Here is a 24473-nt window from a genome sequence, read left to right on the forward strand (position 1 = left end):
GCATTATCGAATTCTATCAGAATGATAATGATAGGTCCATCTGGGTCCGGTAAAATGCAATTATTACTTAATTTGATAATGGGATGGTTGAAATGGGACAAGTTGTATTTAGTAGCTCCGTCAGTTGATGATCAGAGATGCTACGATGTAGTAAAAGATTGTAATCAAATGCAAAAGTGTTAAATGAAAACGGCGATAATATTATTAATTTTATAACTGATATTGATGAAACATTGTCCGTAGATGAATTAGATCTATTTATTAATAATCTCGTAATATACAAGGACGTAATGCTGGACAAACAAACAAATCCAGCAAGAATATTTTCTAGAGGCAGGCATAAAAATACTGATGTGATTTATGTTACTCAACGATACACATAAATACTTAGAGTGATTTTAGACAACTGTAATATTTTAGTTGTATTTAACGGAGTTGATATACATACTCTGCGAAATATTCATCAAACATGGAGCCGTGGGGATATGGACATGATTAAGTTAAAAAACTTCTTTTAGATGAACAATCTACTCCACACTGATTTATAACAATAAATTTACACGATCCCTTAACAAGATGTCGTGTAGGTCTTGATAAAATATTTGGTTCAAATAATAATGATTTAATTATAGCAGCAGAGATGGTGCGACCTCAATGAAACGCTCTGGGGTAAACGAAAACACACATACAAATTTAGAAAAACACTAACGACAAAGATAAAGTAACATAAAACTGACCCGATTAGAGAAACTCTCGGTAAAGTTAAAGGCTTTGGTAGCGTTAGTGACTTTATTTTCTTTTTTTCGTATGAGATCTTAGTTTTCGAATTGACGTTTCAGCAAAAGGTCTGTTCACTCTCTTTGCTGCTGGTCAAATGTGTGTGGGGGGATTCCAAAATATCAGAAGGTGACAAGAATTTCCTTGAAATGATACCAAAGCAAAAGTCAGTGTCTATGTATTGTGCATAATGCTTAATAAACGTGCGGAAGAATTAAATGACGGTCAAATTTCAAGTGACTACGTTTGTGTGTACATTTTTTGTAGTGTGGGTTGGTTTGAGTCCGGAAACCTATGACCTTCCCCTCCCAGGTAACGGCCCTATACGATATGCCAGTAGCTAGGTCTTTTTTTTTAAAACTGACTCACTGTTAACGTACTTACGGAGCGAACATAAGCGACAATTTCTGATGACGGAGGAAGTTTATATGAGGCAGAATAGGATCATTAATCTTTGTTACAAATTTACCGATCGTATATTAATATCCCCCCCCCCCCCATCGTCTGGATTTTTGTTTTTTCTCGACTGAAGGCAACGGAATGAAATATTGTACTGCCGATTCCCAAATTTATTTATTGTGTTTATGAGATGAATTTGGTTTATATCTTTTTAAGATTTCTTCTTGTAATGTTGTCGGTTTGTGTTTATTTGAGACGGCAGTTCTAGGTTCACTTCATAGTTTGTAAGATACTGGATAACCATTTTATTCACAAAGACAAGATTTAATGCAGCATTTTTCTATGCGAGTTGTCAGAATTTAAGAGAAGCAAAGAACTGACAGTGACGTTGAAAGAAACATGAGTTATTTTTTCTGAAATGTAAACTTGTTGAACCATGAAAACAAACTTGACTGTTTTCGTTTCCATTCATTTCGAATTTGTTGCACCTAGAAAGGAAACAGTACCTTTGTTTTTGAAAGGTATTATTTTTATAAAGTGAGTGTTATAATATTCTGTGTCCAAACTCTAAGTCCTTCAATAACTCAGCAATAAAATACGCTCAGTAATGGATGCAAAATAATAAAATGATGTTGAAGGCCGGATGTATTTCATGGCCGGAAGATTGAAAGACACAGATTTATAAAGTAAGCTGTTAAAGCGCAAGCCTTACCAATGTAACTTAAATTTCAAAAAAATAAGTTCGTATTTCCTTTTATCGTACGGTAAGTTGACATTAAACAAATGTTCTTTCATGGTACAACAAATTTACATTAGAAAAACAAACTTCGTATGTTTTTATCCTGCAACAACTTACTGACTTTTACTATTTCATTAGTTCAGAACTTGCAAAAAATAAACAACAACTGGCGTTTGCTGTTTTAATAATACGCCGTTTACTGAGAAAAAATGACTTTTACTGATGCAGTGTTAATGTTATCTCACGTCTTCCATCGATTGGATGCACAATTACACCCACCCAACTAATTTCACATACTCTGCAGCTTTCCTACTTCGTGGATTAAGCGTAGTAACAAAAGAATACCTGTTCCATATACTTTGATTGCGGCACAACGGAATACCTGTTCCATATAAGTGGATTTCGGAACAACGGAATACCTGTTAAGTATACGTTAATTTTGGAACAACGGAATACCTGTTTCATATACGTGAATTTCGGGAAGAAAGGTTATGTTGACATGTATTTTAAGTCATACGACGAATAACACCCAAAACACGACTCGTTTACCCATACTAAATAAATCATGCGTAGCATAATTATATACAGGCAGTTTAACGTATTCTTGATATGAGGTAATTCAAGACATTCTTGTATTGTCAACGACCCAGGTTAGATCATGTGACATAGTTATGTTTAATCATCAATGTATGAAAACAAGGAAGATACTGGGTTTACAGCAGACACACAACATTTTCGTATGAGCAGATCCGATGACTGATGAGATGATGTAAGCATATAACTGCCTCTCTCTGTCTCTGTCTCTTTATCTGTCTCTCTCTTTACATGCCTTGCTTTTATATTGGTACATAATTTTGAGGGAGCGGCATAGGGAGACTAATGGACCAATTCAGAGAATTAGCGTTGCAAGGATGATCTAAGTACATTGCTAGATCATTGTTACTAATGATCATTGTTTTGTTTTTTCATTGTTGACTTAACGGCACTTTTAACAAATTACTGGCTATATAATTTCGAGGATGTGTGATGTGATGTGATTTTGGATTGTTAACGTAGCTTTAACAATTTTTCAGTCATATCGCCACGATGTCTGCATTGTGGCAGCTTATAGTGATGCCTATCACTTGGGCATCATTCCGCAGACATGTATCATGATGCCCCACCCAGTCACATTATCCTGACACCAGGCCGACCAGTCCTAACCCTAACCTTTTAATGCTGAGCGCCAAACGAGGTAGCTGTTAGTACCATTTTAATAAGTCTTTGTTATGACTATATTTAAATAAATGCCAAAAATAACCTAAAACAAATATACACGAACCTCTTAATGCTGATCGCCAAGCGAGGCAGCTGTTAGTACCATTTTTGTAAGTCTTTGGTATAACTCGGTCGGGGACCTAACCAACGACCTCCCGCATCCGAGGCGGACGCTGTAACAACTAGGCTACCGGAGCGGTTAATTTCGAGGAAATTATATATATATATATATATATATATATATATATATATATATATATATATATATATATATATATATATATATATATATATATATGTATGTATATATATATATATATATATGTGTGTGTGTGTGTGTGTGTGTGTGTGTGAGAGAGACAGAGAGAGACAGACAGACAGAGAGAGACAGACAGACAGAGAGAGAATGAATGAAGTGGTTGTGATACCACATAAAATCAGAAATCAAGAAGATTTTCGTAGGCCCAAAATTTATAACATTTTCTAAAGGACTAAATAGCAATAACGAACATTATGAGAACATCTCTATATTTAAAGCATGATATATGAGCATAACAAACTCATTAAAGCTGTCTTTGCACAGTTCAGCATGTAACATGATACTCTTCTATTGTATGACTTAGCGAAATAGTGCAATACAGATCCCAATACCTGTTTGATTATGGGAGCATAACTACTTATTAACAAAATAGCATATAATCCCATCCCCATCATCCGCGGTAAAAGTTCTACTTTGATACTGACATGTAACTGTAAATGTACCAGTTTTGTCCAATCTATTATTGAGGCTGAAATATTGCTTTATTTCTATTCCCTACTTCTTTGTTTTCTTTAGGATTGGGATACTAAATATATTTCTTTTCTTCTGTTTTGATATCAAAATCAGATTTTTTTACTGATAGTAACGTTTTGGTGCATACATGAAGATTATAAGGCAGTAAACTGACTTAGTATGTAAACAAATAATGAAAAAAAAACGTATTTAAAACTTCCACAGTGACATAAAAAATTCTAATAAACTGGTGATTTTTATTATACTGCACTGGTTGCTAACGGAACGGATTGAAGATACTGCCCATATTTTGACCCTCAAGTTTCTGTGAGCCCTAGGAAGCGTATGAACAAGATTAATGGCAGTTGCATGCAACAGCGGAAACAAATATAAGCAAACAGTTCTGTTCACCATCTAGTCTTTTAAAAACAGAGTTCTACAAAGTTGGTACAATATACTTCAGTACCGGTCACACTTTAACAACCGTCACGTTGTCGAAAATGTCATTCACAGAATTGTCTGCCATCTTGCATAATGTGTAGCTTCTTGTCACCTCTGCTATTATGGCATTGTCTTCTAGATTTGGCAAGTACCTGAGTGTTTAGCTAGGGATAATGTTGACAACGTGTTTTGCAGGACTGACGGTACTAATGATATGGAAAAATAGGAACCAGTCTAGAAATGGGTGAATATAAAATACAGTATATATGGATTTGGCTGGCCAGGTTTGGTTGATAGTGAAAATAAAATTTTAAGGAGAATAATCTTTTGAGAGCTTATCCTAGTTGTAACTGAAAAAGACAGAGACATTGTTTTATTGACAGAATTTCAGTCCCTTTATAGATCTCAGTTTCAAAGACTCATTACCGCAAGCAGCACGTGGCTCTTTGGTGCCGCGTCGAAAGCACACGTTTCAAATACATGTAGATTCAGAAAATGCCGCGTATAAGCTGTCATCAAGGATGTGTCTATACTGATAAATATAACACTGATCACGAGGACTCAGATATTTAAAGTTATTGAATTGTTCATGTCATTGTGTTTGCAAAGGTTTACGAGGGGAACTGAATTAGTACTTTGAGTCCAGCAACTACCTTTTCTCTGAATTGCGATATCATGAAGGCGCTTTGAACGAGTTATTCTCTATTCTATGTATGTTGAATGCAAGCATCAAGATGATCAAAGTGTACAGATAACCAAACAACATTCCTGGTATGGATATGGATAGTGCATATCGTCAAACCAAACCAAGTGTACAGCATATTTTCTTTTTTTTCCACGACAATTGTAAACGAAGACGGGAATGTTAAAGGCTTATCAAGGAAGGGACGGGAGTCATTGCTGATACAGGATAATTAACTTATGGCCTTAAGTCATTCAAACACTAATACGTACGGATATAAATTGACCGCCGAAAATACCACCGCTACAAAGGTGTAAACATTACGTGATGTAATTCTTACAACCAACTTGTTGGAGATTTGGGCCTAATGTGCATCAGCTGTTTGACGGCCAATATATACTAGTAGTATATATTAATTCAAATAGTTACAACTGAAATATTTGCAAGCTAATTTTCTTGATCTTTTAGTATGCATTAAACAATAACCACTAATTCATTTGGGTAAGTGTCATCATACAGTACTCTGATTTTAGATGCTGTGCTATAGTAATCAGTGGAGCTTGGTTATTTCGGCTTTGGCCTATATAAATTGTTTTCTTGCTCAGGAGATTGAGCCATATGGAGATGGGTTGGGGTGGGGCTGTTAATAAGCTAGGTATCTTTTCTACCAGTTCATCTATTCCCTTAGTGTCCGTTTCGAAGGTGCGTCGTTGTAACACGTTATCTTTTCAATGAATTGTAGCGTGGTTGAGTTGTAATGGACCAAAATGAAGCAAAAATCTATTAGTCAATCAGTCAGTGAAAGAGTCTGTTACACCAAAGTTTTAATCAAGTTAGTCATGCTATCGAATATGAGCCAATAAATGAAAACTCTTTTTGTATCAATTTCTTTTACACATTGTCACTTTAAATATTGATTTTATTTTAGGTTGATATTTATATTTTAGCTACGATGACAAAGTACACAAAACATGTCCCTTCTACAAGCAAGAAAGTTCACTCCCATAACCTAACACACCGAAATTGTCTTGCACTAGCATATAAACATCACACTTTCAATGTTGGTTTTTGTTTGAGTAGATAATGTTCAATATTATATCAGATGGCTGTTTTAAGTATATAGTACTGATTCGGGATGTATATTTTATCCGGGATGTGTATTATATCCGGGATGTATATTTTATCCGGGATGTGTATTATATCCGGAATGTATATTTTATCGCTCTTGATTGTTTTATCTTAATATAAACTTGTGTTATAACAGTGCATATTGCTTTCTGATTGACATCTCTGTGTGATCCTTTGTCTCATTCATCAGTGACGACAACACAGCACGTGTATGTATAACTGAATCAGGGAAGATTAACTTTTCTTGATATCTCCTTTCAGTGATGTGTAATCCTTGTCGGCATGTTGCCCATACCGTCTGTGACCGTACTCAAATGACGATGTCCGTCACACACAAAGGCTTGGTTTCTTATTTATTTTTCCTGTAAACTTGCAAACACCCTCCATTCTAAAACCATGCATTTACAGGAAATAAAAAAACACTGAAATATAAATTATTAAATAATTGTCCTTCTCCCTAAATATAATATTTTCGGGTGGAAATTATCAGAATTAGCATCTGTTGGTTATTCAATTAATAGGTGCATGAACAGGTGATTGAATATCTATCTGTCTGTATACTGACATGTTTCTTCTATAGTTCAAAAGTTATGAAGATTTGTTTCATCCATCCATCCAACCATCTGTAAGTCAGTTATATGCGCGCGCACGCGCACGCACACACACGTATGCCCACACGCGTACACACACACATACATACATACATCCACATATATATATATATATATATATATATATATATATATATATATATGCGCGCGCACACGCATACACACACACAAACACACACATTAATACACACATACATACATACATACATATGGCAGAGTATAAATATGAACACCAACGCCGGATTAAGGCTTTCTACAAACTCTGAAACTCAAAAGAACAATATTGAAAGCTAAAAATGTGAGAAAATACCAGTGTTGCCATCATTCCAAATCAAACTACACGTAGATGCAGATCGAAAAGGTCATATGTAATTTATGCACTTTTATCATCAACAATTTATATGAAATTTTACTGGTGACCCTGTTGTGCTGGTGCTTTAAGCACGTACTTAGTGTGTTTTATAGGTAATCCGGTCCTGAAGAATATGTTATGGTTAAAACACAGTGTCTAAATGCAATTATTCCGAATCCCCATGAGAATATCTGCCAGACATGATTAATAAAGTCTAAGGAAATTCTCACATCTAAACCACCCCATCCTGTATGTATTGGGTGTGACAGTGCCTGTTTTTGTAAGTAGACCGTTTCCTTAATCAAGTAGATTTACGTGTAGGCGTCAACACCACCTCGACTCTCCTATTGGTCTGTTTACCTGAAATATTAACAGGTCAAGTTACTGCTTGGTTTGATGGTGACAAAGTGTAAGATGAAATTTCCCGTCGTGAAGAGGAAGTTAAGAAAGAAGCATTTGTTACACTCCCATGACCTTAGTATAGAACAATAACGACTTTTAAACTGAGCACGATTAAAGTAGCGACTTACAGGTGCGTAACAGATCCGGATCTTAAAATAAAGTGTAAAAAAATACAGGAAAACGTGACAAATGCGACGCTCTGAAATATATTTGCATTTCGGATTGACTGTCACGACCTGCGCAGAAGGACATAACGTCCAAGAAAGACTTAATGAGTACGGCGGGTAACTTTTTTTTTTTTATCTGTTTCGTTTGAGCAAAAGATGACAGCTTTGTTTAAATAGGATGCATAACGTACAAGGATTAAGCGGTTGCATGAATCATTAATCCACAAAGGCTTAGTCAAACAAAGGAGGGATCATATTTTAGTTTACCTGTCTAGCCGGATGAGAGGGCTGTGTGTGTCTGGGTGATTTTAGTCATAATAAGAATTATCCCACCCCCCACCCCCACCCCCCCAAAAAAAAAAAATTATAAAAAAAAATTGAATGATCAGTTATATTTAATTAAATGTTTGCTTTGTAAAGAAAGTTAATTACAATTTTTGAATTTAGATGGCATGGAATGGTAGAAGTAGGGCTGTCGCTTTTTTAAAATCAGTGATATTCTTGCCATTGTTGAGTAGGTGTGGAGTTTTGCTTTAGGAAGGGCCGACGGGGGAAGGTGGGGTCAACCGGGGATATATCTGAACAAAAATTGTTAATTTTATAAAAGAAATTTTTGTTTGAACTAGAACTATGAGAGGCCCAGGTGATTCTTACACCAGGGTCCGTGATCGGTCTCTACGGCCCTGACTTTAAAAGCACTAATTGTTGTTGTTAAGGCGAGGAAACTGTGATCATTTATGTTGCCATTCTCTAGTGAGAGATACTTTAATACACTGTGTTTTTATCGCAACAAGCCAAACGTTTGATTCATTGTTACTAGCGTATTTTTAAGCCAGAAAATATTTGTCTGGTAATCACATTTTAAGCTGTGAATGTCTTTGGCCGTTGTCGATTTCTTGTGAAATTACTACATGTACCCGACCGAATTAATATTACATGTCGTGCAACTAAAGTTACTGCCTACACTCTCCCAATGTAGATCCTGTGAATTTAATCACAGTAAGAACCTTGCAACATCAGATTCTATTTAATCTCCTAATGCAGCCTAAATGGATGTCCCATGGATTCGTTAATACGTATATGGTAGAAAATACACAAGTGACATATATTGTGCACAAATCTGTGGCTGCCTCCTCTTTAGCCAACAGGAACTGTTATAAAATAATGCCTGCATGCATCAACAATACCTACATGAGATAAAAGTGTGGTATTGCACCAGTTTATAAGTGTGGGAATTCGGCAGTCAGATGGTAACAACTAATTATGTTACAAGCTACAGAACCTATATGATGGGGATATTCAATACGGTATCTAAAACGCCAATGGCCACTTATTGGATGAAGATTGAAGCCTAAAAATATATATTTTGTTTCTTCAGAAGGACCTAAAGCTATTTTTGCCGCTCTTCAGGCTCTGTCAGGTCCGTCTCAAGTTTGTGCAGGGCGTACGGCTTTCCGGGCAAGCCTCGCCTTTTGCCCGTCCCACAAGCTCCAACTCGAAACAAATTCCGCAGGATCTGCGAAATAGCGATCCCTCCTCCTTCCGAAGCTTGTTGTATCAAGATATTCGCCTGTATCGCCCGTCCCTTACGAATTCATTCGGTACTAGTACTTCCGAATGTAAACTGAAAGATCTCACAGGGCGGGACTTCGACAGAGATCACCTACGTACTCTTGGACAGATAATTAACAGGCTGTTCGTCGTATCACAAAGTGTAGTGTTGTTGCAAACAAGTAACATTACGTTATATGGAAATGTAATTAGTTGTCTGCGCCTATATGTGCTTTTTCATATGGATTTCAGTTCTATTTATCTCAGAATCTCAAAATGGTAGGATTTCAAAATAATTTACACCGCGCTGTGGCGCGTGGGAAAAACGCGATGGAAGAAAACACTTATATTTCTCCTAACATTATTTTTTATCGATACTTTAAGGTACATTCAAACATATATATAGGCATACGTTCATACTGATTTCACTGTATGTTTGCGCGCATGTGTGTAAAGGAGTGTCTCTATAGCTTATCAACCCATCATTACACTATTTCCTAACATCGTTACTATTGGTTTATTTACGTGTGCTACAATGTATTTGTCTACAATTATAATCAGAGACTGAAATTATGTTTTGAATGTTTTGGTCGAATGGTTTTCACAAGTTTGTGTAATGTTATTGCACGTATAAAAATTTAATCAATTTAGTTTCATTTTATCGCGGTAAGGATTAGATTGTGAGACAGGATATGTAAAGTCAAAGACAAGGCTTTTCCCATTAATGAGTTACTCTGTATAAGGTACAATTACTTTCCTCTTTTATGATTTGACGGATATTTCTGAAATTCAAACTGGAGCATTGTTTTGCTCTTATATAGAATGACACCATTATAAACAGACATGTTAGAAAATTATAATAAATCCGGGCCGCGAGTTGTGGCACCCATAACCAATATATCATCAGGACTATTCCACTCAGTAACGTACTCTTCACACTAACCCTCCTCCCCACCCCACCCGATTGAGCACACACAACATGGATTAAGCAAGGGCACCATAAATAGCCCGAGGTTCACGTGAACCAAGTCGCTTTGCTAAATTCTTAAACCGACTGGTTTTCTATTTAGAAATGTCATGTATAGCATTAATGACAGCTTACAAATTTGGACTTGCTTGTGTCGTATAAAGTGATCACATCAAACCACCAAAACAATGTTGATTCGATTACTATCTATAATTACTGGTCACATCAAACAACCAGACAATGTTGATTCGATTACGTCCGATAAAGGCTGGTCACATTAAACCACCAATGTTGATTTAGTTATGTGTTATAAGAACAGGTCATATCAAAGCAACAAATAATAATATACTTTGTAAAAGAGCTTTTAAGTGAGGGTTGCTTGTCAAATCCACCCAACCTGCCAAGGAATGATACCAATCTATCCTTTGTGGACGGTAGTAATAATAGTAGTAGTATGAGTAGTTGTTGTTGTTGTTGTTGCTTTTGTTGTTGCTGTTGTTATTTTGTGTGAATATGCTCCTCCTCTCGCTCTTCATTACTATCATCGTTATCAGATCAAGCCTTTCTTTGTGTCCCTTTTTCTTGCTACTGTGTATTTTCTGTGTACAATAGCATTTTACTGTTGCGAGGGCTTGGAGTGACTTTTGCACTATTAGAGTTATTACATGCCTTGTATCATTGGACATGACCACATATCCGCCAACCATACAGGTACTCATTGGTTCTGCGTGGTTTTGACTATTATATCCTTTCGACTAATTTACCTCACGTTTCTAGTGAAAAATAAATCTTTTGTTCTAAAATATTATGTTGACATCAAAATATTATTAGAATTTCATTCCTAGCCTATAAAAGGAATGTATCGGGATTATTCTTATGGCACTGACGTGTAGAAAGACCTAAGGGTGACCTTGCCCTTAGGAGTGGGTAGATGCCGCTGTAACCCACCACCCAAGTCAGCCATCATACGAGTAATGCACTATCTGCCCGGAGACTCATTAAATTATACTGATATGATAACAGAGGTCACAGTTTATCCTGAAAGCCCAAATCCTTTCTCTTTTATTGTTTGGCTGACCTTATGGGAAATAAAAAAGACGACATTTAAAAACCATAACTGAGGTAATGATTAGCATTTAGTTTTACACACGACAAGGACCCTTCTAGATCCTCAGTTCAATGTTTAAGTTTTACAAGTAACGTGTACATTTTCACCTGGATCACATTTCAGAATATTATATGATTCACTCCATGGAACTACTATCCAGGTAGACATTCAGAATATCGACGCTCAGTTTACTGGCCTAAATGATCATTCCTTTAAAGGTCTCCTGTGATTGAGATTTAAAGGTAGCAAGCCTACATTACACAGGATTATCACGTAAGTACTTTTCTCCATACACAGTGTATACAATAAGATACATCTGGCCATCAATCATTTTACGGCGTAGGATTTTTTAAGATTGGCGTTGATAAAAATAAGAAAGTTTTTGTGTGTATGTATAATAATTGTGAGAAACAAATGTATGTAGTGTTTTTTATAGTGTAGATGTAAACGTCGATGGTAAAGCATACACAGTAGGTGTGGCATATGCTTCAGAAAAGAAATTTGCGCAGTTCCTAAGTTACGTCACATACAATATACATATGCCAGTACCAAATCATGTTATATATTACTTACGTTTAGAACACAAAGTATCTATTTCTTTGTGATATTTTAGAACATAATATGCGCAGTTATTAGCAGTATGATTACAGTGTATACGCGGGTATTCCCCAGACCGTGTTCTGATGGGTTAGTGAGCCATTTGTGGAAAGTCGAAAGGCGATGGTGATGATAATGATTATTATTATTATTATTATTATTGATTTACGCCAGATGACTGTCGTAAGTGGATTTTCAGCGGCTGCATACAATTCCCATATATTAATTCTTTCATTAATCAGCTTTTCCTTTTTAATTCCATTCTATTGGCGATTGTCATTGTCATCATCATCGGCATTTACAGATCTAATAATATCACATACCTAGCGTCGTTATTTCATTTCTCAGTGATTTTGTTTTGTTTTGAAACAGAGTTAAACATGAATAGACCCTACTCAGTATTGTGCAAGAACCGAGTCCAAGATTGCCGTTGTGCCGGTTTTCTGGCAGAGCTTAATTATGTAGTCCATTTTACAGTGGAAGGTCCTATGTAAAACAAGAGTTGGGTATATTATAGAAAGCTTTTTGCTGTACCATCCGAGAAAATGTTGGATGATTAAAGAAATGGGGATTATATATCAAATTTGGAACCTATATTTTATGAATTTATTAATTTTTTTTTAAAATTTATTTTCTCCACCTTTTAAATAAATTTAACATCTTTACCTTTTATCCCTTTTTTGCATGACTATATATTTACGTTTTTTTGAAAGTTTTGCCTGAAAAATGTCTTTGAAATTAAAAAAATCTTTCATTATTTGAAGTTAGCCTTTAATCTGAACTATATAACTAGTGTGGTGCTGACGTGTCGTTAAACCTAATACATAAATATATACCACAATGGAGTCTAAACATTTTACCAAACCACGAAGAAGAAAACCCCATTTGAGAAGAAACGTTTGATGTAAAGAGACTTTCTATTTCCTTTCCCTTCAGATATAACTATATGGCTTGGTTACACTTATTTTGACACCTTGGTTCTTCAGCAAATCGACATTATTATTATTATTATTATTATTATTATTGAATTGATTGTTCATTTTAATCTAATAACAACTTTTACACATTTGTTTGGACTATCGTTGAAAGATAAAGAAAGTGAGCTACGCTATTTCGTTGTAAAACCTACTAAGTCATATCGAATGATTAAACACGATTGCACTTTAAATACTTTGTTCCATTCTTAGGATAATGCAATGTGTACAGTATAGGAAAATAAAAAGTAGTTACACGCCAATGTTTAGTGCATCATGGGATACGTCCTTTTCAAAGATAGCGCATTTCTTTAAGCAGTGAGTTCAATTTAGTATGCTTCATTTGTTTCTTTTTTGTTTTCAGATGTCTTAAACCTCTTATGAGCTTCTCGCAGAAAGCGTCGCTTTTTTACATTCTCATTAACGACCAGTTAGCAACAAGAATCTATCCTTCTAACCTGAATAGAAGTGTTCTAGTAATATATCAATAGTAATTAATTTTGGTCATTGTTCTAAAATTGTATGCATAGTGATACGAATTTGGATATGTATGCATCTCAGTTTGGAGGGCTTATATTCTAGAATCAGTCATATTAGAAAGCATCACATCGATCAGATTAGTCTGCATTGCACTCATGCAGGTCACATATGAATTTGTTAGCCTGTATATATATATATATATATATATATATATATATATATATATATATATATATATATATAAAATACAAATCTCAGGTTTAACGTGCGTCAGGGATTGATTAAGATAAATGCAATAAACTGGACAGCAAACACTGCAAAACAAACAGAGGAAAACTATTTTCTTACTAGCCTCATGGCTTTTGACTCCAACTGAGACGTTTTTAAAGGCGAACACAAAACAAAGTCAAGACTAACAATTAGCACAAAAGGGTTCAAATTACAAAAGGCTACATAAGTATTTCTGCTGGAATAAAAGCGTGAACATATTTGATGTTTCGGCTGGTTGGCTTCAACTTCACTGACCACGAATTTATGTGGAGCACAGTGGTTTGCCATGGTAGCGCTGCTACTATGAAATTATACTAGTTTTTATTGGAGAACGAAGTATGTACGTATGTATGTATGTATGTATGTGTGTGTGTGTGTGTGTGTGTGTGTGTGTGTGTGTGTATGCATGCATGCATGTATGGATGTATGTGCGTACGTGTGTATGTATGTATCTCTGTGTATGTATGTATGTATGTATGTATGTATGTATGTATGTATGTATGTGTGTATGCATGTATGTATGTATGTATGTATGTATGTGTGTGTATGTATGTATGCATGCATGTATGGATGTATGTGCGTACCTGTGTATGTATGTATGTATGTATGTATGTTGGGTTAAGGATAGGGTTTAAAAATATGAATGTCATGAACACGTATACAAACCAAAAAGAGACCCGGCCTCGATTATATAAATATTTCAAGGCTGATGTTGGACTGCAAATAGATTTGATCATTTTGATCTAACTGGCTGGCCTTCATAATAATGGCTAGTGTTTACAAATCAGATAAGGGTTTAAATTGCAGTGCTTTCCTTTTTGCCATCTTCGATTACCATCGAAGATTTTACAAATAATATTTAATGGAATTAAGATGTCTAGATGCTGTTATTTCTAATTCAAAGACTGATAGAGTCTTTTCTTTTCTAACTTATGAATTGCTGGCACATTTGCCACCATACAAAAACGTTTTCAGTGAATTGCAATGTAATGGATACACGTTGTTGATATTCCAGCTTGTTTATTATAGGTCTACCCCCTCTCTACACTCTTCAGCACGACAAATTTAGGCTCGATCTTCGCAATACATTATATATTTTCGAGCAAGGCTTCAAAAAAACATTTTGCATATTTCCAATTTAGGTTGAGTCTTTCTCTACATAAAAGCACTTAGCCCAACACGAGAGAGACAGAGAGAGACAGAGAGAGTTTTGACCAATCATTTTTCCGATACAACTTTTGTGTTATGGTACTTTTGGCAAGTTTAGTAACAATTCGTGCTTCCTGTAATTGGAGTTTCTCAATCTCACCGAGTCTTCCTAAGAACATCCGTCCTAAACAACAGCGGAAAATATCTGAACATGGTGGTATAAATGACATGTTATTTTTCCTAAATACCTTTGGGTTTTCGTGCTTTAAGTGATCCCATCGTTGTAGATGGCGAATTACGTATAGAATTATCATGACATCTTTTATGTCGATCTATATTTAGTTACAATAACTATATTTTTCAGTGTATCCTAACAACAGCATGTAAATTATCAATTTGAGGGGGAAAATGACAGTTTGGTGAAACCAGAACCAGAACAGTTGACATCATCTTCGCTGCTGAATATCTCAAGCTATTTCCAGTAATATTTAGTAATGTTACTTGGACAGGAAAGAGTTTTGTCTAAACTCTAAAAGATGGCAGGGAGTAGAGTGAGGGGGTGGGGCAGAGTTCGTGAAGGGCAGGGCACATAAATACATTATTACATATGCTAGAGAATCTTGGCATTTTCTGTTTGCAAAACAATTTGCAGTTTTCATGCAAAATAAAAAGTATTTTGCCATGTTATGACCAATATTGAATTGATAAATCAATAAAGAAAATTCAGCATAAAACACATTAAGGGCAGGAGCAAAGAAAGGGCTGCAGGGTGTTAATAGAGTAACATTTCCTTCCTATTTGTTTCTGCCTTGGGTAGTCACCATAGAAAAATGAAATCACTTGATGTCTATATTTGATAGCGAGTTTTGAATTATCTCGCTCCCAGATATACATGTATATGCAATTTTTATTCTATTTTATGGCTATATTTCAAAGATTAAACTAATAGTAATTGGATTCAGTTTTATGTTGAATAAGAAAACATTTTAGGTGCAAGCTATATTTTCACAATATCCATTTAAATGAAAGAGCTATTAGTTGTATTAAAATAGAAACAAATCAATGCTCTTGAAACTAGTATTAATTTGCAAAAACAGTTTTGTCACAGCAAACAGGAATTCAGTCATGATAAATTATTATTTACGTTTTTTATCTAAAAGTCTGTATTTCATACTTCAGGCATAAAATAGATATGTTTCGTAATTTATTTCAATTGGTTAATGGTGAGATTTCTTCTCGTGACATATAATGTTTAGAGGTCTTCCCCTGTGTGTCATCTTGCCACTTTTTTAATAATGCTAAGGCTTGATTCGACTTACGAAAAACAACAGCAACATCATTCTATCAAAACCTAAGTCCCAGAAAGCGGTTGTACAATAACCTCAAGTAGAAAACGTTTCTGATCATAATCGCCGAAATACATCCCTTAAGTCCATGATGTCCACAGCGATGGGGCACACCAAAGTTGACCAGACATACCTGTAGTCTGCCGTAGCATCCTGCCGCGCTTCCTTTGCTCCTAGCCAAATTGTATTACGTGATTATTAACACGAACCGGTACATTGTACGATGTTTTGTGCCACAAATGCGTCTCTTTGTCCCTTAAACAAAATTGTTCTTATATGTTTCTTAAATTTCCTTTTTTTCATAGATTTGATTGACTCTTACGCATAGCAAAATGGCCGATGTACGTTACTTTTATGGTAAGGACATGATGTCTGTATGTGTATTTGTATGTACGTGTGTAATGGAGAGAAGACTGATTGCATTTGTGCCATATATTTAAATATTAAAGAGGGAAGATGTAGCAAGAAACAAGAAAATGATTAGCTGTAAATTTAACATTATGTAGCTGGTACCCGTTGTACATATATTGGGTATGCGTGCAATATGTGACCAGTTAAAGAAACTTCAAGCAACATCTTGTAAACCTTTACTGCGAAAATCAGCTAGATATAGAAAATGAAATAAAGAGTTTAAAATAATCATGGTGTGGAATCTTGGATATGTATCAGTATTTGAACATAATGATATCTATAATTAATCATCGAGTAAGGTAGCACATCGGAAATGTTTTTACGGTGGGCACGTGCTTTCATATTCCTATAAACACACACTCACTCTGTCTTTCTCTTAGTACATCGTGTTATCACGGGATAGTTGTAATATAAACACAGTTTGAATCGAATTATATTTGTGTTTATTGACTAAATATGCCTGACCTGTACCCATACAAACTCTCCAAACTTCTAATGCAGGTACCTGCGACCCTGTATACAGAGCAAACTGTTCGGGCAACTACATTGATCCATGTGACTGCAGAAAGTATTACCAGTGTGACAGCAGCCAATATCGCTTGATCTCGCAATACTGTGGCCCATTATTAGCCTTCAATGGTCAAATTTGTGTTTTCAACACATCTGTCTTGTACGATGGGATATGTAGTTTCACAGTACCATGGGGGCGATGCAATGTGTCAGGTAATGTATGCATGTAATTCGTACAACATGATTTAGAGAAGAAGATATGTTATTCAAGCCAATACCTCGTGCTACTGAATGCATGTGGCTAAGAAACAAACCTTTAGTTTACATTAGTATTTGTGTTCGCCACGTTCATGTTATGTACAGTAGTTTATGGTAGCGCTCTACAGTTATGATTCACGTCTGAGAGAAGGACCAGTATAAAGTGAAATTGTCTGCAAGCAGCTTTTATGTACTGTGACTGAAAGTTCTTTACATGTGGTAATCATGGGAACTGTGCACTATCTACATCAGATATCTGATAAAATCGCCGCTCTAATGTGTTAGAAAAGTGAACCTGAACTAGTCCAAAGTACATTCAAATAAGCAGTTATTAAAATAGGTAAAATTATTTTTGCCTCATCATACAATACCAGCTTCTGAACGTGCATTGAATGAACCATACAATATCTAACAAGTAACAAGAATTATGGGTTCGTTTTCCCCCCTCCAATTTAGCCTTGACGCCCAGGAAGTTAAAATTACCAAGCGAAACAGCAGTATTTTGATAGGTACACATCTGAAGTAAGTCTAAGCTGTATAGTCTTTAATCCAAATTACACATATCAATCATAAACCAATAACAAGGAGAATTAAACGTTATTTTGACAATACCTTAGATATGAAAGGTCTTTTTAGGTGGCCAATATAATACGGGAGAAAAACATTGGGAAATTCTTTTAATTTTTTAATAAGAAATTAAACCTTATGCAAAATGCAAAATGTTGAGTGGAACCTATATAATTTATTGCACTTACGTCGGCGCTGCAGTGCAACTTGTACGTGGTGCATATTATTGTATGGTTTTAAAGTTAAAAAGACTTTTCCTTGCCCGCGGTTAAGTTGCAAAAAAGCAAAGCAAGACAAACATATTTTCTTATTTTCCGAGCAGTACGAAGCTGTCGGTTTTTCCCCAATGGCCCACATTACGGCCTTTCAATTCTTCCTCGTTTCTGCCAATCATGATCATTTAGCCTCTGTGCGAGTGTTGTCTGTGGATTATGGATAGAGTCTCGTGCGAATGGAAATGCTGGCAAAGAGATCCAGTGGACAAATAGCTCCAGTTTCGTACTAGAGTGATTGTAAAAACGACAAAAAAATTCATGCGGAGACTGATGTACTCAAACATGTAGCGATCAATATACGCATGCTGTAAGCAGAGACAGTGAATAAATGACAGAATGCACTTGTAACAGCTGCATATTGATTTTCTTTGCAGTGTGTTATAGTATGGTATGTGTGCATTAATATTTTGTGCTTGCAGAAAGAACATATATAGCTGAGTTGTGAAATATTCCCATATTGAAGAAATTTTCAGTGACTCCTTATATACAAATGTTGAGTCCTGGCGTAACTATTGATTCATATAATATACTGACAAAATTTTTTGAAATTTCAAAGAGTGCCATATATCTTCCTAAAGAATGTGCTGAGATCGTTGTATAGTTTGAACACATTATGCGAGTTCATCAAAGAAGCACCAAAGATGTATGAAATCTCTTAAACACATTCAGAGCACATGGACAAGTTTGTGAATCGGGGGGGGGGGGGACCTCTGGAATGGAACTAAACAAACTTGGTTGAAGTTTTGAGGCAAACAAAACTGTGAACTGTGAAAGTGTGCACCCTCAAAACTAAACATAATAACTCACCCACTGCGTCTGTAGCTATTGACGTTTTCGATGAGGTCAGTGACGAAGACGTTCAAGAGCTAATTAAACAAATGCTATGAGGTCATAAGTATAAGAATGACATTCGATCTCAATTTGGTTTGCATGGCAATACACCGCGAATCAGGAAAGAGACAGCGAGAATAGATATCAAAATTATTAGATACTCTCATCAAGCACAAACAGTGGACGAAATTAAGGAGACAGATTAAAACTATTGGGTACAATCGACAGTCGCCTGACAAAATTGATGTTGCTGTCGTATTCGATGATGACTTATTTGCGCCTATTCAGGCGCACATGTTTCGGAAAGATGTTTTACGCAACGCTGCAGAAAGATTTCGCTATGGATACGCTGAGATAGGCGAAGGGTTGATTTACAGCTTCGTGTTGGCCATTGTGAGTACGACATGGGTTATGCTAACAAAACAGAACATACAATTTATCGGTGTTTTCGCCAATTAGATAAACGTTTGTGGGTATGTATATAAGAAGTTCCATGGCAGAGGGATGCAACGAATGTAAAATTCTCTAACCTGGACAATACGAACCATGTGGAAGAACATATCATATCACTACTGCAGAACACTTACACAAATATTACGTGATGTTTTAGGAGCACGACCATGCAAGAAATGTGGCATCGAAAACAAATAACGTAACCAACTTTTCCAGCGTTGTGGATATGCTCATGTACACTAAAAGCACGGAGCAACAAATCAAAAACACTAACAGGTTTGTCTGTCTTAGCACAAGAAGGTACCATAACAAAAAAACAATAAAGCAGAATAGATGAAATAATCACCAAGATTGAAGAGATCCCAGTTTCTGATCTTGACAAAATTCCTGAAACAAAACAAACAATCGACAAAATTTCTCAGTTAGAAAGTATCTTTCCCGTCCCTTTGTATAAACATGCCTACAGTGCCACAGTTAAAACAGCTCGCACGACAACACGGCACATACATACCTAGTCGTCTGAGAAAAGCAGAAATATTTAAATAATGGAGACCAATAATTGTGCTGAATCCACAGCTATTACCACCACCTCCGCCGGTTACCACTTCCACTGCAGCAGCCACAACAACAAAAAACCCCCCAAAATAATGGTAAACAACTAAGACATTTTGCGCGTTAGCACAATATCTGAATATCCTGAGGCGCAAGAAAAGCCGACATCCTTGCGATAATAGGCTAGTATGAGCAAAGTTGTCGTCGTCGTATGGCCTCTGCTATCGCTACTAAGTAGTTATGTTCGTACAAAAAATAAAGCAATCGCAAGTTCCCGAATTAAAATTTCAGAAAAGTACTGGTGAGTTGGAGAATCATGTGGCCATTATTCCACCCATCTACACACCAGACAGATAAACTGGGCAACTATTGTCAAATATGATTCCTGGATTCATAGGGATGTTATAAAACTTTGGTCTCGCTGTGGTCAAAGCAGACATTGGTCTTTGTACCCATCTGGTTATGCCACTCAGTCGTGACAAAAATGGATATAAAACTACTACACCGTGGATTCACAGTCGTGCCCGCGTAATCCTGAATCCCAAGGACATCAGCGCCGTCAACGATGAAATTGACAAAGGCATTGAAGAGATTCTCGAAACGCTTGAGAAATACACCAAATTAGGATCGGGATGGGATCTCGAAAGATGTGTCCAGGTCGAAGTCTATCTCTCGCCGTATCACCTGCATCGCGGATCCAGTTACACAGCAACACTAAACTGTTTCCCGCCAAAGTCAGTTATCAACGTGAAAAACTTCGATGATCGATGTTTTAAATGGGCAATTTTATGTGTGCAAGATCCGCTTATGATAACCAAGATATGCCTCGAAAATATCGGCAACGTTTGAGAGAAGCCAACTTTGTTGATACCGAGTTTCCTGTGATGCTTACCAAAGCCATACCGAAAATTCTTCAGACACTTAACCCAGTTATCACTGTTAATGCATTTACATATGACAAAGGCTTTTATCCGCGTGTCTTATCTCCCCATGGACAACACATGTTCTGACTGGTTTGTTGTTTCTGAGTGAAATGAAAGAAACATACTTGGTATCGCATCATGTATGGATAAAGGATCTTGCACGGCTACTTAACCGACACAGTAAGCACGAACATAAAAAGTTTGAATGCATAAGTTTTATACGGATACACTGGGGTTGTTGGCACGAGCGTATATGTGATTCGATATCAATGTCAGCAAGCAATTCTAGTTCGATTTTGGTTTTGGACAGCAATACGTCACAACCCGCTGATGAAAAGTAATGCGAGACATCGAGCTTGTACAAGTGCATGGCAGTGTCACTGAATGCCTCAATCACGTCATCGAGTAACATCACATCCGTTGTCATTGGCGGAAATACCTTCATCTGCCAACGATGAATGCATGTATTTAACACCCAATAACTGCTCACCAGTCATGACTTTTACTGCGGTGGTATGAGTAGAAAACCGAACCCGGTAAAAACATTGTCAAATTTACTGCAGTACAACGAAAGAAGAAAGTCACATATATCATCTACGTGGCTTTTGAATGTCTGAATGTTTCAATGGCAGACGCGCATGCGTCCAGCTTTGCTAACAAAGACACAAATGCACCTGATATGGATCAAACAGTGCAAGTCGGTGAAACAATTCCGTTCGAGGTTTTTTTGTATTGGTGCGATGTGGTTGTAAATCAGAGGCGCCAGGCCTTTATTGTGCAAGGTGTGCTCAAGACACAGAAGAAGTGTTCCTAAGATCAACAGAAGTTAAGGAAAAATGGATTTGTCAGCAACTCTACTCAGCAGCAGTTATGACGGGTGATAACATTCGTGAGATCTTCGCCGCTACTCAATGCTGGATTTGAGAAAGAGCCAGGACCGTCCACTGACAAAGAGCAAGGCCCTTTCTGCGATGAAAGTTAAAGTCATGGTTTATGATCACCGTCTCATCACTGGCACTTACAGTGGTGCTGCACGCAACGCGTATAATCTGCAGTTGAAAATTTATCCCACGAAAGCCAAAATCTCCGTGGCTTTTCATAACCTGGGTGGGTACGATGGCCACATGACAATACAAACAGTAGCCACGGCATTAGACTCACTGATAAGCGTGATCGCCAACAACATGGAACAATATATAACCTTTTCCTGAGACAATTGCAGTTTATCGATTTGATACAGTTTATGAATTCGTCCCTGGAGAATACAGTGAATAATATGACGACGGAGAACTTCAAAAAATCTCTCGTCGATACTGTCCAACCAATACGGATTTGATAACTAGGAAAGGCGTGTATCCCTTACAATACATGAACAACTGGAACACATTTACTGAAAATTAGTAAGCACCTATCGAAGCGTTTTATTCATCATTGGCCTATGAAGGTATTTCCGCCGATGACAACGGATGTGTTGTTGCTCGCTGACGTGTTTGAGGCATTCCGTGACACCGCCATGCACTTGAACAAGCTCGATGCCTCGCAGTACTTTCCATCACCGGGCTGTGATGCATTTTTGTCCAAGACCAAACAGAATTCGAATTGAATTGACCAGCATCTGTTTATCGAGCATTTACTTCATGGTGGGATATTCATGTCAGGTCACAGATTCGCTCGTGCTAAGAACCCCAACGTATCCGGATATAACCGCACTGACCCTATCATTTACCTCATGCATCTCGTTACCAATAATTTGTATGGTGGGCCATGATGCAGCCACTTCCGGTTGGGGGATTCAGTAAATCGATCCTTTGCCAATTGATCTACAACAAATGTGAACGATCATAAACATCCACAGTGACCACGGATACGAAAACCATGGAGGTAAAACACCGGTTCGAGTACCAGGCCGACAGCAGCTGAATCCAGGGAGATGCGTTTCGCCTGGATATTTACTCGTTGGTAAATTTGTTAATGCAGCTACGATGCCACTGCTCTCGGTGACCGGTAAACCGTGTGTAGCATTCTTAATAAACGTATACATGTTTGTTCCACATCGAACACAAATTCTATTCATTGCGCTCGTCCATTACGTGTTTGAACTCTATTTGGATTTATGTTATGTGCATTTGCGCAACATCTAACACAATACGAAGACTTGGTTGTATTATAACGACAGACAATTATTCACCAGCTTCACTCAAAAGAAAATTCGCAGATGATTTTGGTAAAAATTAACTATTTTTGAAAAGTCAAAGACTTTTCAAAAATCAATTTCTTTGCAAAAACAACACTTAAACTGGCCAAGCATGATGACGGAACCGTGTTTGCAAACTCAGCTTGTGCACAAATTATTGGCCATGCTGGATCCGGTAAATACGCTGAATATGGTTTCACGATGTTTAACCTGGGATTCGATGTATGTGATTGCGCCATCAACTGATGTTCAACCGTTTCATAATGTGCCCAAAGATGTTCACAAAGCTTCGAGAAGTGGTAACAGCACCAAACGACGTTGTCGTCCATGGGTAGCAGAGCTTACATTAATTTCTTTTCCACCACTGAAGAAGCCTCTACAGTTGACAAGTTGGATGCAAATGAAATCAATCTTGTGGTGTACGACAGTGTGATTGAAAATCAAGTCGATCCCGCAAAAATCTTTTCACGAGGTCGACACAAACGCACGGACGTTGTATATTTGACTCGACGATACGCCCATGTGCCGAAAGTGCTCCGTGACAACTGTAATTTGTTGATGATATTTCTTGACATTGATGAGGATGATCTTGGAAATATCTTGTGGAATTGTTGTGCCGCCGACCACACGTGGGGTGAATTTTGTGAGATGTCTGGACGGATTACTTTGAACCTGTACAGTGTTCTCACCACTGGTTTGACTGGTGGGCCACTCAAGTATCGTGAATGTTTGAACGCGGACGCGTTTCACACGAATGTGTCTCACACGGATACGTCAATTTAACAATCAATACCCAAATGATATACACTTGTCAGGTAGCAATGTCATAGAAAAGCATGGGAAGCAACGAAGTGATGCTGATCGTGTACCGGAAATATTAATTAAAAAAGTAATTGTAGGCCGCAGAAATTCCAAAAATATATTACAGATCTCACAGCGGGATTTGAGCAAACATTTGCCCGCTGATTAGGTGGCAGCAATAATGGGATCAGAAACAACCCCAATTCCAGTTCGTAAGATAGCTAAACGCACATAGGCTATAAAAGCCACAAGAGCAACTGCAGAGACTTTCGCGTGATTTCTAGAAGCGATTGAGGAAGTCAAAGAAGACGGTGAAGAACTTTGAGAGGCCCAGGGTATACTCACCAAACGCACTAGTAAACTTGATGAAGACGTTAGAGAGTCACTTGCTAGGATATCACACATGTCATCCAACTGAAAATCAAAATTGCCAACATCACCGTAATATTTCACCGACATTGCTCGCCAGGCAATGTTTGAAATTCCTATAAGTGACACTCTTAGCTGACATCCCAGCTGGAAAGACTAC

General features: G+C 36.9%; 1 protein-coding gene across 2 annotated transcripts in view; it reads left to right on the forward strand.

The window, feature by feature from the left end:
• Nucleotides 1–2563: 2563 nt before the first annotated feature.
• Nucleotides 2564–24473, forward strand: part of LOC149789012 (uncharacterized) — a 49588-nt gene continuing 27678 nt past the window's right edge. Inside the window, exons 1-4 of one of the 2 annotated variants that reach the window (XM_089975823.1) lie at nucleotides 2564–2684; nucleotides 11477–11626; nucleotides 16475–16526; nucleotides 17082–17303. In XM_089975823.1, the coding sequence (XP_089831949.1) occupies nucleotides 16502–16526; nucleotides 17082–17303 (247 nt within the window). In that variant the 5' untranslated portion in view covers nucleotides 2564–2684; nucleotides 11477–11626; nucleotides 16475–16501. The remainder of the gene's footprint in view (nucleotides 2685–11476; nucleotides 11627–16474; nucleotides 16527–17081; nucleotides 17304–24473) is intronic. The other variant, XM_089975824.1, reaches the window with a different exon arrangement.

Source organism: Sinohyriopsis cumingii, chromosome 11 (assembly GCF_028554795.1).
Source record: "Sinohyriopsis cumingii isolate HCF-2022 chromosome 11, ASM2855479v2, whole genome shotgun sequence".
Classification (NCBI taxonomy): domain Eukaryota; kingdom Metazoa; phylum Mollusca; class Bivalvia; order Unionida; family Unionidae; genus Sinohyriopsis; species Sinohyriopsis cumingii.